Source organism: Populus nigra, chromosome 4 (genome assembly GCF_951802175.1).
Source record: "Populus nigra chromosome 4, ddPopNigr1.1, whole genome shotgun sequence".
Classification (NCBI taxonomy): Eukaryota; Viridiplantae; Streptophyta; class Magnoliopsida; order Malpighiales; family Salicaceae; genus Populus; species Populus nigra.
The window spans coordinates 23,245,897-23,262,421 of record NC_084855.1 but is presented as its reverse complement, the minus strand read 5'-3'; the positions used below and the strand labels follow the sequence as shown (position 1 = coordinate 23,262,421).

General features: G+C 30.2%; 2 protein-coding genes across 2 annotated transcripts; both read right to left on the bottom strand.

The window, feature by feature from the left end:
- Positions 1-503: 503 nt before the first annotated feature.
- LOC133692111 (pantoate--beta-alanine ligase) lies at positions 504-3,554 on the bottom strand. Its single transcript, XM_062112815.1, has 4 exons — positions 2,653-3,554; positions 1,799-1,912; positions 1,233-1,364; positions 504-948 (listed from the first exon to the last, which is right to left on the bottom strand). Exons 1-4 carry the CDS (start codon positions 3,247-3,249, stop codon positions 832-834), a joined length of 960 nt encoding a protein of 319 aa, XP_061968799.1. The 5' UTR covers positions 3,250-3,554; the 3' UTR covers positions 504-831.
- Positions 3,555-5,960: 2,406 nt separating this feature from the next.
- On the bottom strand, positions 5,961-9,668 carry LOC133691954 (protein SULFUR DEFICIENCY-INDUCED 1). Its single transcript, XM_062112582.1, has 4 exons — positions 9,375-9,668; positions 8,051-8,263; positions 7,272-7,427; positions 5,961-6,560 (listed from the first exon to the last, which is right to left on the bottom strand). The coding sequence occupies exons 1-4, from the start codon at positions 9,510-9,512 to the stop codon at positions 6,147-6,149; spliced, it is 921 nt and encodes a 306-aa protein (XP_061968566.1). The 5' UTR covers positions 9,513-9,668; the 3' UTR covers positions 5,961-6,146.
- Between the last annotated feature and the right edge of the window lie 6,857 nt (positions 9,669-16,525).

Below are 16,525 nucleotides of genomic sequence, written 5' to 3'. Positions count from 1 at the left end.
AGTGCTCTGAAAGACGTTCAAACATGGGGGTTTCAAATTTTCCTGATTATTCAGTGTACGCAGACCTGTTTACATTCAAAATAATTATTTTCAAAGATCTTGTTTAGGGATCACATCTGAATGTGCAAGGAACATAAACGGAAAAGAATTAAATCCAAAATCAACTAAAAATTCACCAATGTTTTCTCATTTATTTTGTCTATTTTAGTGAGAAACCAGAAAAACACACTTTAAATGCCATAAAATTTACATGGCTAGTGAATTTAGCTAGTTATAAACACCATCACGGTAACTTAAAACCTAGCCTGAACTAGGTTTTATTTTAGACTAGATTTTTGAAAATAAATTGAGTTAATTTATCTGATTCGTGGGTTAACTCAGGTTAAATTAAGATAAAAAAAGAAATTGTTAGGGACACAGTCAAGAATCTTATACAATTTGGGGGCATAGCTGAGGTACATATGTCGAAATATCTTTGTGATACACTTCAATAGTTCAATGCATTAGCCAAGAACATCATTTTGAATATTTTTGAAAGGTTGCTTTTGTCAGAATTGCAAGAGTATTCAATACATTCAAAAAGAGGTTCCGTTCCCGCCTCACAAATTCTACGCCCTTCTGAAACAATAGTGAAATCGCCAAAAAAAAGCGCCTAATGTTCATGGTTGTCAAGCACAGTGAGAAGAAAAACAAAAATCTTTCATTGATTGACTGATCTTAACGTTATCTATCAGCCTGACCTTCCCTAACCAGGCAGTATCAAGAAACACCCCAGGACTATTGATCTCTTCCAATAACTCCAAACTTTTGGTCTACAATGGCAACGGGAACTCACAGCTTGATTTCAATGTTATCTATCAGCCTGACCTTCCCAAACCAGGCAGCAATACAGAACACCACAGGACTACTGATCTCCTCCACTGCCTGCAAACTTTCTTGGTCTACAATCTAATAGAAAGAAACAATGCAATTAGAACGTGACGATTCGGATCGGATTGATATAACTAATAGTACAAGAAAACTCAGATTCCAATCAAGTCGAGACAATCTAACGTTCATGCATTTTATTCCACTTCGTATTTAAACAGACGGTGTCACTGTATTATCATCAGTTTCAGAAATACCTGCTGCTGTAATTAAGAGAATAGAAGAAAAAAAATGTTCTGTTTTTGGATCCATCAGAATAAAGTTCAAATTGCAGAGTTAGGGAACACAAACACTGCACCCCTCACCTCAGCGTAATCAATTCTTCCTCCAGCTTCACTTACAGCTTGGATAACTGAGTCTCTTAATTCTCTACAATTTACGTGGCCATTCTCTGCTGATGATTTAGCACCCAGCAATGACCTGCTTATGGACAAAGCCTGCACAAAGCATAAAAGCACGTCTACTCTTTAAAAATTTCTGCACAAAAAATATGATTGAACCATTTCAGCTAATATGCATATGCAGAAGTAAAACATCTACTCTTAAAAGTACATGTTGAAGTATCTGAAGCTAACAATTTTTCTTTTTTAATCTACTTACTAAGCAGCAAAAGGCCAGTGAGAGTTTTCTCCAGCAAAATGCAAATTTATTTGTGAACGCTGATCATCTATAATCGGAAGTTAGTGAAAGGGATTTTAACAATCAAAAGTATGCGACAGAGTTCTTGATGCTGACAATTCTTCTTTTCTTAACAAACCAAGGGATAGAGGTAATTTAAGTTTCCTCATGCTGAAAGTAGGACTGCATGCAATAAGCAAATCTACTTCTATCGAAATTGAAAATCAAAAGTTCCAAGGATCATTTGAAGAACCTTTCTCCTCTCTTCTGCAGAGAGGTGTACATTGCGAGAACTCATTGCAAGGCCATCATTATCGCGCAAGATCTCTGTACCTATTATTCTTATGGAAAAATCAAGATCACGAACCTGCAGGAAGTCAACCAAAAAATACACCAGTTGATGAAAATGTCACTAAAAACAAGAAGGCTGGGTTAACCTTCCAAATTAAGAAACCAAACCAGGTGTTTCAGAAGTATTATAAGGTGAATACTGAAAAAACAGATCAACTTGAAAACCAAACCAGGTCACTAATGCTAATGTGGTTCTGAATACTAATATCTGTCAAAAGAATAAGAAAAATGGCTCGATACTCTTCTTTTTTTTTTTTCTCGAACCGAGAGATCCATGAACTGGGATCCTAATTCAAGTTGAGATAGAACCATAAAATCATTTTTACAATGCATGAAGACATTGACATGTGTTGTTTTGTTCTACCATCCAGTTACAAGATACACTTGAAGCATTGAGTTGATGCAAGATTGCATAACACATCCGAAACTTTCTCTATTATAATAAATCCTAACAGTGAACGATAGAATCTCCTGCATTAAGAAAAGGCCATTGTCCCACTCAAATGGGGTCCGTGAGAGAGAGAACATCATCATCCTGTGCTAAACCTCATGAAATATTTGAAAAGATTATTGAGAAACGCACAAGTACTTGAGACAAAATTTCACAATCTTTGTCAGCAACCAGCAAAATTTTCTTGCAAACAAATGTTTTCAATCGATTCACCAAAGTTTACTTCTTTTCTGAGAAACGTGAAGGATTCCTATTTCTTAGTCAATCAAAAGAAAACCAATGGACAAAAAAAGGAAAAGTCTTACCATTCTTTGAACAATTCTCCACTGCTGGTAATCCTTCTTACCGAAAACAGCAACATCAGGCTCGACGATATTAAACAATTTAGTGACAACAGTAGCAACCCCTCTAAAGAACAGAGGCCTGCTCTTCCCACACAAACCGTTTTCCAATTTCTCCACTCTCACCCATGTTTCATGCCCCATCCCCGACTCCTCCAAACATGACACCTCCTCCCCTTTACCCTCTAAATTCTTGCAAGCGCCCTTATCATTCTTATTTCTTTTCGTGTCATTTTCGTAGTCATAAAGATTATGGGGGTGGAAAACAACATCAACACCACCAGGAACAGACATGAGCTTGCTAATATCACCATGGAAGTCAGATGGGTATGTGGAAAGATCCTCAGAGGGAGCGAACTGACCTGGGTTCACATAGATTGAGACGACAGTGAGGTTGGTGAGCTTTAGAGCTTCTTTGACGAGTGATATGTGGCCTTGATGAAGGTAACCCATTGTGGGCACAAGGCCAATGCTCTTGCCTTGAGATCTCATAGTTCTTGACCATTTCCTCATCTGTTCTTTATCTGTTATTATCAAAGGCTCTTTCTTTGACGCTTCCATTCGGACAAACTATCAGGGATTGTGAATATTTCAGCGGTGGAGATTTAGATAGAAAGACTTGAAGGGATGAGTTTTGGCAACTGGCGTGGCTATGTCAGAGGAATATTGGTATTAAGGTTGCAATCTGCAAGTGGCGGTTTGGTTCTTTCTGTTGATCTATTTTTTTAGTTGAAAGAAAGTGTCTTTCCAGAGCCTAACGGTGTTTGGTGGTTTGCTGTGTGCAAAAGGTCCATGCTTTTTAGCATATGATAGATCAAATTGTTGAGCTCCCTCCACCCATGCTAACATTCTCTGTATCCAGTCCAGTTAACTGCATAACATGGGTGTTAGAAAAATTGATTCAACAGTAATACTTGTATTATCAACATGAATATTATAAATGATAATGAATTAAAAATTAAAAAATAAATATCACAAATTAGGTAATAGTTTGAAATTTTTAAAACCCGATCAACCTCAACTAATCTGTATATTTTATACTTATTTTATCTTTATATCTGATAGCAGGTGAATATAACATTTATTTTTGTTTTATGTAAAAATATATCTACTTAAAAGTTATTGTTAACTAGTTTTTTATTAAGTTTATTTAATGTAATAAAAAATAATTAGTTTTTTATTAAGTTTATTTAATGTAATAAAAAATAATTTGTTTCTTTGTTGAAGGGAAAGAAGAGACCACTGTAATTTAATGATAGTATATCGTATAAAAATTAGATCTAATTTTAAAAATTAGGTTGAATATAATCTTGTACCCAAAACCAGGCCAGCCACATCCATCAATGCCCCTTCTACATAATCCTATTAATGAATTTTGTCAAATGCTAACTCCTCCATTGGTCCGCACAACTCATTACTAGTACTTAGTTGCGTGATTATTATCTTAGAGCAAGCCTAATAAAGTCAAACAAAGTTGACTAACAAAAACAAGTATAGTTTGGGCTGAAATTTCAGGAGGATGTTTTACTTTTCTTATTTTTTGATATTGGCTAGCGAGAGCCAATATCAAATCATGCCCAAATCAAGTTTAGAAATTGCTATTGGAATTTTCTTTTATTTTCCATAGCTATTTTACTTTTCTTATTTTTAGTTTAGATATTCTAATAAGATTAGTATTGGCTAAATCTGTGCTCGTGCTCCGCAAGCTGGCTAATTATTTTTACATAAAAAATAATATTTTTAAAAAAATAGTAAGAGTCTCGGGTCATTAATTTAATTGATGATTTAAATAATATAAATAAAAAAATACAATAATAGCAAATGAACTGACAAAAAAATTATAATGGAAAAAAAGATAAAAACAACTTGACATGAGCCCTTCTGAATTATTAAACAACCCAATGTTTACGAGTGAGACTATAAAAAATAATTTAGAAAATAAAAAAAAAACTAGTTAAATATGGTTAACTCGTAAACTTTGCTACCATAGACATAAGATTGAAATAATTTCACGAAAAGAAAAGCAGAAAAAAAAGTTTGAAAGTCAATTTCTAATAAATCAATTGAGAATGTGATAATTCTATAGAAAACAGAATGGAAAAGTTGAATCTCAATTTCTAACGAATAAAATATTGAAAGATAAAAATATTAAAAAGATTGAAAAAACTTGATTAGAATGCAATCTATAAAAAATAACAAAGTAAAACTCTAAAAAAAGAATTAAAAAATACCTGCTTAAAAGAAAGGGAAAAAAAACCAACAAAACATTGATGAATCTCTTAAACATAGTCTAATCTCTAAAACTCGTAACTCGTGAAGTCTTTGACTCAATTTCAATTAAGAAGTTTAATTCCCAACTAATTTAATTTTGAAGAATAAAATTATAAAAAGAAATATCAATTTTAAAATATTTCCAAAGCAAAAAATATTAAAAAAATAGGGATCAAATTGTAAAAAGAAATAATGTAAAAAATTATCTCAAACAAAACAAATAATAAAAAAAAGATCAAATTTGAAAGAATAAAATACAGGAGGTGGTGAAATTGAAAAACATTTGTATTTTTATATATTATTTAAAATAAAATAAAATAATAAAAAATATAAGAACCAAATGTAAATAAAAAATAAATTAAAAGAGTTGGTTTAAAATGTTGGAGGTTCTTACATGGAGCTCACGAGAAGAGAGAGAAAACCAAAAAAAAATAGTTGTTAATGCCACACAAGAGTTGCGTTTGGTGCGCCCATCGTCTTATTATAGAAGGGATGCTAAGACTTTTTAAACGATGTCGTAAAAGGCGGTGCTTAATGACCGGTAACCTGGGAAACACCTCTTAGCAAGTGGATGATAAAAACAATATAAACTAAGAAGCAGCCTCTCTCGGTCAAATGTTCAAACTTCAAACTCAAATAAAACCAAAACGCCGCCGCCGCCGCCTCCTCGATCAAGAAGTTGAGAAATTGGTTTTGCCCATATATCTAAACTGTTCACATATTTATTAATTACTTACAAAGAATTATCATTTTCGTAATTGGTATAGAAACAACATGAACATGAACACCTCACTCATATCTTCTAAAACACACGCACAACTAGAGATTAATTGAGTAATTTTTAAATTTATTTTCTAAAAATCACTAGTTTAAGTCTTATAAATTTTAGAGTCACTGAAGACTTATATAGTTATTAATTTCATGACCTGTAAGATTAGTCAAGATATACACAAGCTGACCCAAATATCCATGTTAATAAAAAAACACGCACAGCTAGAAAATTATTTGTACTAAAATAATATTTGGTTACTTGAAATAAAAAACAGATCTTGAAGACATATATTTTAAAAATACATTTCAGAACAATTTTATTTTACATTTTTATTCTTATCTTTTTAACCAAACAGGTTTTTTTTTTTTTTTTTCCTATCCTACATTAGCCAAAAAAGCTACCTAAATATACAAAATTAACAAGTCAACGGGTCCCTAAATGAAGAGATTTCTTCGAAGATTGGAAGCCTTTTGGATCTAGATGGGGCCCATTCACTCATCAATTTCTCTAGCCCTTTCACAAAATCATCATCCTCATCAAGATTAAAGCCCAGCATATCCGTTAACTCATCGGGGGTCTCCCTTGATTTCACTTCCATCAACAATTCCTCGGCCCGTGATCTTGACTTAACGTCACCGGAACCGGGAAGTCTTCCCTGTGAGACATCGAGGAGAACAGAACGAGCCTCGTCGTATCGAGCTTGCTTGATCAAGCAGAGGGCTAAGTTACAGGCCTTGTTAGCATCTGGGTCAATCATCTGGGCTTTCTGATACACTACCTCGGCTGCTATGTAGTTCGGCTTTTGCATATAGGCCCAGCCTAAGTTTCCCTGCGCCCATAGAAAACATCACTTAAAGCATCCATCTACTTCTAAGCTAATACCAATAATAATAATAAATTTGGGTTGTTTTTTTAAATATTTTTATTTAGATTTGTATTAAAATAATATATATTTTATATTGTTTAAAATTTATTTTTGATATTACCATATTAAAATGATCTAAAAATAATAATAATTTAAAACAAGAAAAAAATTTAATATTTTCAAAATCATGTTTTCATCACAAAAACATACATATCCTATAAAAAAAAACTTATGGTATCATTTATTTTTGCATTTGAAATTTATGATATCATTTATTTTTTCATTTGAAATTTATGATATCATTTATTTTTTCATTTGAAATTGTGTTTAAGTACATTTTAAAATGCATTTGACTTTAAAAAACATCAAATTAATATATTTTTAGTGGTTTTTTTTTTTATGGTTTTGATATGTTAATATTAAAAATAAAAAAAATCAAAAAAAATATTATTTTAATACAATCTTAAAGGAAAAAAATACATTTTAAAATCATCAAATTGATTGTTTTTAGAGTTTTTTTTAATGATTTTGATACGTTAATGTTAAAAAAATTTAAAAAATTATTTTAATACAATTTTAAAAAAAACACATTTAAAAAACATCAAGATTAATAAAAGTTGGAACCTATAAAATGTAAAGCCCAATAATAAATAAATAATATAACAGACACCATACCAGCAACCTGGAGGTCTCTTGCTTAACAGAAACTTGGAACTTCTTTCCATGGGAGCGTGCAGTTTTTGTGGGTTTGCCATTGAATGCCTCTCCTTGGTATATTAGTCTTAGCTTCCTTTTTATCAACTCTATCTGCTCCTCTACTTTCCCACATTTCTGCAAAGAAAATTATATATATTCGGATTAACCATTTTATATTTTTTAATAAAACCATGTTGTTTTGAAAAGAAAATATTAACCTTATATAAATCTCACTCGTGTTTTGGTAAGTCAATCAGATCAGTTTAATCAGGTAAGCCGATCAGATTTAATATCTATGCTAAAAAAATGTTTGAAAATGTGATAATTGTTGTTTCTTCAAAGTATTTTTTAATTAGAAATATAGTAAAATAATATTTTAAATTTTATTTTTGCTATTATCACATTAAAAATATTCAAAAACATTAAAAAACAATAATTTTAAATAAAAAAAAATTAAATTTTAATCAATCTCTATTTGGGCCACCCTCTTAGACGCAAACGCCAACGGGTCTTAGTCTAACCTTAATGTCATTTCTTTACTATATATATATATATATATATATATATATATATATATATATATATATATATATATATATATATATAAAAGGGATGAATTCTATAGGAAAAATACTTGAAAAAATAAATTATAAATTTGCAAAAGGGTAATTTTTCGTGCAAATTAATAAATTACATGATGATTGAACTGAGGACATGGCATGAAATTAAAAGTACAGTGAGTGGCATTTGAAGGGTACCTTATACAAGTCAATAAGAACGTTATCAAGAGATTCCTGGGCTTGCTTTGAGCAACGGCCTCTGAAAGACTTGACAGCTTCAATGGCTTCTTCAGTTCTGTCTATTTGCTTCATGACGACTGCCATGTCCTTCAGAGCACTATCCACTTTGTCTCCTGCATTTATCGCCTTCCAGAACCAAACTATGGCTGCTTCTGGGTCTCTTTGTACCAGCTGAAATATACACATATTACTGTATCAATATGCTGTCTTTTAAAATGTTTTCGAAAACAGTTTTTTTTTTAATTAATGTGCTATTTTACTTCTAGTATTGTCGAGAGAAAAAGCACGCTCTAATTCCTTCTAGTATAAATGTGTTATTTTACTTATCAATTAACTTAATCCAATAATTAAAATCTTTAAATGGTATGCGGATTCCACAAAATAATCAATTTAAATATGAAATTAAACCACTAATTCGTTGTTTTTTATCTAGTTTAATTAACAAAAAAGGAGTGAACACTTAATTAACACTGTTAATCTCAATTAATTATTAGATTGCTCTCAAATTAAATTTGAAGGAGAAGCAAGGGAAATTAACCTATCATGAAACAAAACACCTCCAAATTAAGAACAAAACATCAAGAGCTTGATTATCATGAAGAGTTTTCATAATTTCATCTATATGTTGTTGGACCACCTAAGCTAGCTAGACTCTGCGTAGGATCCAGTACTCTATCATTTTTATCAAATGGTATGTAAATAAGTTTGGAAAGTGTTACATAAAATCGATCCTAAAACAATAGCAGAAAAATCAATTAACTAAATAATTGGTATTTAGTGATAAATTTTATGGTGTTCACGCTGGAATTACTAAATATTTACGGTGTAAACATCTTAAGATTTTCTGCACCGTTTGATTAATTTTAGTTTGAAATTTTGTGGTTTTATACATGTGAGAAGAAGGTCTAGAATTACAATCAAAAGAGTTGTAGTGTTGAAGTTAATTACTTGTGATAATTAAGACTTGATTAGCTAATTACCCATTTATTACCTCTTAATGATTATCATAATTATCATTGGATTAATGGGTAATTAATGGAAAAAGGAACAGGTAGCTAGTCAACCATAACATTGCAAAATGCTTATCACGAAATATTTATATATATAATTGCATAGCAAATCACGGGAACAATTTAATAAGCTAATGTTTTGAATCTAGCTAGCTAGGGTTCCAAGCTGGGTAGATGGACTCGAGCTCATGGGTTGTAAAGAGCTTCATCGATCTGCATGGATGTATGAGGGAAAGAACAGCATGAATATGGGAAGGTGGGAATTAACAGACCTGAGCATGCTTGGCTTTAACATAAGGGCCATCACCAGCAGGAACCTTGTGAATAACATGGAACAGATCCTTCTCTTTTTTACCACCATTAGCACTGCACTTTCTTGAGCTTCCTGCTGCTGCTGCTGCTGCTTCCATGTCCTATCTTTCACTCCTTCACACGCTACTAAACTACACGCACTTCGATCATATGACAATCTTAGAGAACCGGAGGTCGGTTTCTTTCTCTAGAGATCGAGCAGACTGTCGCATAGAAAGTGGGTCCGAATTTATATGTACGAGAAAGGAAGTCTGGAATGAATGTAGACGTGTTTATGGATGTATACTGATCAACTTAAATTGTCAGACAAAATATTTTTACATCGATATATCACGTGTCGTTTTGTGGTTCATTGCTTCCTCTCCTCTCTCTCTCTCTCTCTCTCCCCCCTCCCCCCTCCCCCCTCCCCCCTCCTCTCGCCTTATCATCTTATTTGACAGACAAGCTCATGATTCAGAGAACTGTGTTCTAAATTTAACTAAAAGAGATATTGTTTAATGAAATTCAGTTAATTTGATAGAGTTTTAAGTGATACGTAAACCCCTGAATAAAATACATGAAATTAATAAATAAAAAAACTATTATATTAAATAAGTAAATTGAGTGCTGGAATTAAAAATGTGGTTTTGAATTTTGGGAATTTGACATAAATGTGATTTTAGTTTAGAAAATAAAAGTATGAAATAGTAGAAAAATAAAAGTAAATAAAAATAAAATGGAAGAGATAAAAGGAAAAAGCGATGTTCTGGGATAAAGTTTAATGAAATTCAATGTGATCAGCTTAAACTTGGTATAAAAAATATGTCTAAATCTAGAAAATATAACCCGACGAACATAAAAGATACAATATGAACCCATAACCCTAAAAATTTATAAAGTAGTGATTATTATGGAGATTTTATATATATATAAATATGAGATGAAAATACTTAGAAAAGTAATTTGGAATCTTTAAACAAATTAATGTATGGTTCTATGCACAATTAACTTTGACCGCCGATATAAGTTTGCGTACAATCGCGCGGTTTTAACCTGTTAATAGATGAAATTTGAGGAACAAATCTATTATAAGTTTGGATATAAGTCCCTAATGAATTAGTTTGTAAATACTGTGATTTAAGTAAGTAAAATAATACATAAATTCAGATTTTGGTGTAAAAATTAACTACTTGCTGGCTAGTTTCACGCTATCAAAAATAACTCTCAACGTGACTATTAGATCAAGTTATAATTTTACAAGTAATCTCCTGACATATCATTATAACCTGTGTTAAAATTTTAAGTTAATCAGAGTCTAAAAGACCTCATAATAGTGCTGGAGTTAGGGTAAAATAACATATAGCCAGTAAGTAAGGGTAAAATTGGAGTTTAACTATAAACTCTTCTCCTCCCCCTTTAAAAACTGATGTGCAACTATGAAGGGAGGGAGAGAGACTAAGAGTCTTCATCCTTTTTTTTCTTTTTAATTTCTTCTTTTTCTCTCTTGAGAGATGGTGTGAGGGGATGTTAAAGAAAGATTAAAGGGAGATGAGACATGCATGAAGGCTGAAAAAAAAGAACTTATTTTTTTATTCTGCCAATTGAATAGAATCATAAATGGAATCGGATTCTATCTAAGAAAAAAAAAGAGATAAAGAGAGAGAGACAACTGGAGATAAAGAAAGAGAGAGAAGATTGGAGGAGGAAAGAGAAATTGCAAACATTGATTTGCAAAGGAAAGGTAAGCATCCATCTTGGTTGGTAATGCATTTTTAAACCCCAACGCTCTTATTAATTTAAGTAGTTAGTATGTTAGTGTAGAATTTCAAATTTTTACCTAATTAGGGTTCTTGAATGATTTTGGAGGGAATTACAAATTACTTGTGAAATCATGTAAATAGGCTAGAATAACTTAAGAATTATGTGAAATCACTTGTTATTGAAGTAAGAAGCTTGTTGAATTAATGGGCAAAAGGGCCAACTAAGTAAGAAAAAATGGAATGATGAATTTAAGTGGGTTCAATCTTTATAATTATGTATTGTAGCATAATTCATATAATTATTGAAATAAAATTAAATATTGAAACTGAATATGATTGAATGATATATGTATTTTGATGAAGGAATGTTGTCATCACATAGTTATAATGTTAAATTTTAATATGATTGGGTTGTCATTTATGAAATATATAATTAGTGATAAGTTAAAGGAAATTGAGACAAATTATATATAAAAAAAACTTTATTTTTATTAAGTCAAGGGTCATGCTGAGATGAAAATGTGAAGTTGTAGAGTCAAGTGAAATGTTTTCCTATTCATATGTGTTTAGCAATGCATTGATGTTGTTCAATGAATTTAAGTATTTTATATAGTCACAGTTGAATTAATCTCTATTATATTTTGAGTTGGGATTTTAAGATGAATGGATGAGATAAATAAATTATAGTTATGTTTGGTTTGTGAAATGTATAATGAATATTGATGATGTGTTATGATTTTGACATAAATGAGTATTGTCACAACCTGAATGTCGAGTCTATGACGGGCAACACAAGAGCGGTGTTAAATGGACACCTCACCTACGCTAAATCTCAGAACGGACATATCAAAAGAACAAGTTATTTAAAAATACGCGGCATTTTATAATCTTCAGAAATATTATATTATTCAAAACAAATGAAACCAAATGATAGTTCAAAATTTTTCATCAGTAATTAAAACAAAACAATAATCCATAATATTCATTACATTGTCAAAATCCAAACTTAATTAAAACAAGGTAATAGTGGAGCGTCTGAGATATCAAATAAAAATTAAAAGGAAAGTCTCATGAAATAAACAGGACATATCGACCAAAACTGAAGAAACAAGAACTCTTAACAAAGTCCACTTGCTAACAGAAACTAAGAACCTGAAATAATATTAAAAATGAGGGGTGAGTTTAACCAACTCAATAAGAGAATAATATTTAATATATATTTTAGATATTAATGATTTGCAAGATAATATATATATATATATATATATATATATATATATATATATATTAAGCATATTATCATAAAGTAGTTGAATACATGTTAAAAATTAGATAACACCCGAAGGTGATCACTGTGAGAGAATTAGTCACCACAGGTTGATGTCTCTATCACCAACTAGGTATACATAATATTATGTGCACATATGCTAACTACTCTCTGTTAGTATGGACTCACTGACAAGTCCTATATCAAGGCATAATAAATATTCATAGAATTATCAAAGCAATGTATATCATATTGAATAGAATTTAGTTTAACAGAATGTGAGTGCAAATTCAAGAATAGATGAGTATTTGAAAAATAAAACAACATATATAAATATTCAAGAAATTAACTAGTCATACTCATCATATAATCAACATACATATTATATGTATGTATATTGCATGCATATTAAAGATTATTTCACTCACCCAAAAAATATAAAACTAAAAGGAATATCATATGAAAGACCCGAAAATCTCATTGAAGATCGTTAGGAGAACCTACAATAAATATATTAAATATACTAAAAAAAAACCTAAAACAACACAATTTAAAGATTTCAATGCATACAAGAAAACCAAGTTTAGTCTCCTAGATTTAGGTACTAAAATGATAATTTTCCAGAACAGGGATCAAAATTGGAGGATGAAACTGTAAATACATAACCATACTGAAATTTCATCCATAAACCATCCTCAATTCTGTCTAGAAAGAACTAGGGACCAAATTGTAATTTTTTTAAATTCCAGGGACTAAAATGTAAATTCCCAAGACTGGGGACCAAACTAAAAATATTCTAAATTAGTTATGAAACTGAGATTCATCATCCTTAATCTCATAATAACACTACCTAGAATCTCAAAATACATTTAGGGGTCAAATTATAATTTCTCCAAAGTTTAGGGACTAAACTGTAAATTTCATAAATCAAGGACCAAATAAAATTTTATCATGCTCAACCTTGAGACCATTCTATCCAGATTTTCCAACAAAGTTGAAATAAATTTCTTAACCTATAAAAATCAATTTAAACAAATAAACTCACAAATCCTTATTTCTAACAACACACCCAAAATCAATTACTTAATCTTAAACTCCTAATAATCATGAATCAATCTTAACAACATAAACTTTAAATTCTTATAAACTCTAATCTCTTCTTTAGTCTTTTCATAAGAAAATCATAATTAAAAGTAATTATGATATCTTCTTAACCCATAAAAATCAATTTAAATAAATAAACTCACAAATTCTTATTTCTAACAACACACTCAAAATCAATACCTTAATCTTAAACTCCTAATAATCATGAATCAATCTTAACAACATAAACTTCAAATTCTTATAAACTTTAATCTCTTCTTTAATCCTTTCATAAGCAAATCATAATTAAAAGTAATTAACCTAAGAGAGAACCACTTACTTGCTATTTCCACCTTTCTTGAACCCCAAAAACTCAAGATCAAAAAATAAAATCCTTGGTTTGATGAGAGGAGGGTCACAACGGCCATAAGAATTAGAAGAGAAAAAAAAAATCTCTTGCAACTTTTCCTTATATACCTAGGTTAACATAGGTTGGGTTTGGGCTGACTCAAGCTTGAATTTTGATAAAAAATTTAGGTCTTACAATTATTGTGAGAAATATTGAGAAATTGTATTGTTTAATTCAATGAAATTATGTATGGATTATTGACAAATCAAATTAATGGATAGCAAAATAAATGAAAATGGTGTGGATTTTTTATGGAATTGAAAAGTATAAGAAGTAGATGATATACATATAAGGTCGGCCATTTTGAGGAACTTGAATTGATTTTTAATTCGATACATATTAAATGGAATTTAGGTAGAGAGAATGGTTTTTTTTTACAATTTCATCTTATGAGTAAGTTGAATAAATAAAGTATGATTAGATGGAATGAAATTATAAATGAATAATAGTTAATGAATTAGTGGTGTGAAGAATAATGAAAGTAAGATATAGTAGCATGTTAATCTTATTAAGAAGCTATTGTTAAATTGGAGGTTGTGTTTAATGGTGTTATAAAATATATGTAATGAAAATGTTTGCTTTGAATGATGAAGAGATAAATGAAAATACCTGGTTGCATGTCAAAACCTTAAGCTAGAAAACTGGATAGTTTCATCACCTAAGTTCCAGACGAGTTTAGGACTTAAAAATAATAGAATTTGAAATACATTTCTTCACAAAAATTATATATAGGGATGTTAGCTTTTAAAAATAATTAACTTTGCTTAATTTGGAGTATTAAAACTCTAGATATGGATTAAGACCTAAAGGAGGTTGGACTGAACCTTACTAGATATATTTAAAATATTGCTATAACGGGTAGTTTTTGGTACATTAATGGTAGAACTCAGTTTTATTCCCTTTATAAAAGTTGTAGCTTCATATCTTAGATTCCATAAGAGACAATCCACTCTTAAAAGCAAATTATATAACTTTAGTTATGATTAAAATATTAAACAGTGTTCTTGAGTGATTAAGTTAATCGGCTAGAATTAGCTAACTTCTAATTTGTTTAGAATTGTTCTTGATGTAAGACATAAATTATGGAAGTTATAAGAATGAAATTTAAGTGTATTAGTGTATACGTATGTGTGGATCATAAGAAATTTCTCTTGTTAATTAAGTCAAGAATGTGGAGTGAATAGGAAGTTGAAATGGAATTTTCAACTTAGATTGAATGAGTATAAAAGAGGTCATGGTATCATAAAGGCATTAAAAAATCATGATTAAAGCTTAAACAATATGTAGGTGCTCCCACCTCATTTGAAATTAAATATCATTTAAGTATTTTATTTTTGAGTTATTATATATTGTTGATGTGATGTAAAAGTGAAGGAAATAATAATAGTATGAATTTGATAAATGCATTGATTAACAATCAAATGAGTTAGTCAGAGTTATGATACTCCTAAAAGATAGTCAGATTGATTAGCAATAAAGTGGGTTAGCTGAATTTATGATATATGTAAAGGATAACTAGATTGATTGGCAACCAATTGGGATAGAAGGAGTTATGATACCTATATGGGATAGCTAGATTGATTTAAAACCAAGTAGGTTCACCGAAGTTATGACATTTGTAAGGGATAGCCAGATTAATTGTCCAACCAATTGGGTTAACCTGAGTTGTGGCATCCATAAAAAATAGTCGGGTTGATTGGCAACTAGATGGGTTAGCTGGAGTTATGACATCTATAAAGAATAGCTTTATTGATTGGCAACCAGATGAGTTAGCTGAAGATATAAACATTTAAGTGGGATGGTTGAAATTAAGTGGACTTCAATTATGCAATCTGTAATTATTAAATTGTTGGATAAAAGTGATAGGTTGTATAAGAATAAGAATAAAAAAAAACTTTGGTTAGTTTATTATATATGTTTTAATACCTGTAATGGTATTCAGACATTTATGATATTGATTACTTTGGTTAGATAGAAGCAGGGGATCATTAATAGACTATCTTTTTATAGATGAAAGTAATGTCCATGTGTATATAATTATCTAATGAGTTAGTATACAACTGACTTTGTATGTTGTAACATGTATATTAAGTAATGTTATTTGGAGGTGTATACAAATTTGAATTGTAGTATTTAACTGTCATTTATTATTATAATTGTCTTGTATGTTAATTTTATCATTTAATATGAAATTGTATAGAATGTTGGAAGATTGATTATGATTAAGTGTTAATGAAGTAGTTGTGTGGTTGCCATAAAACCATGTTAGAATAAGATCTAGGATGATCAGATCATAAATACATCTTTGTGTGTGTGTGGTTTACAAGTTGAGGAAATTTAGGAATGATCTATTTAAGAGGAAACATTGCTGAAATTGTGGTAGAGATATTGATGATCTTAAAAGAGTATAAATATGTCACCTAGGTTTAAATTGAGATAGGGATTTTTTTAAAAGAATGAATATAGTTGTTGAAGTCAATGAATTATTCATGAATGCTGAGAGAATTAAATGAATTGAAGAATCTATAATTAGATTAGAGTACTATCCATCCAAAGGTATTATTGGATTATTACATCTATAGTTAAAGTCGACAACACTAAGTGAGTATAAAA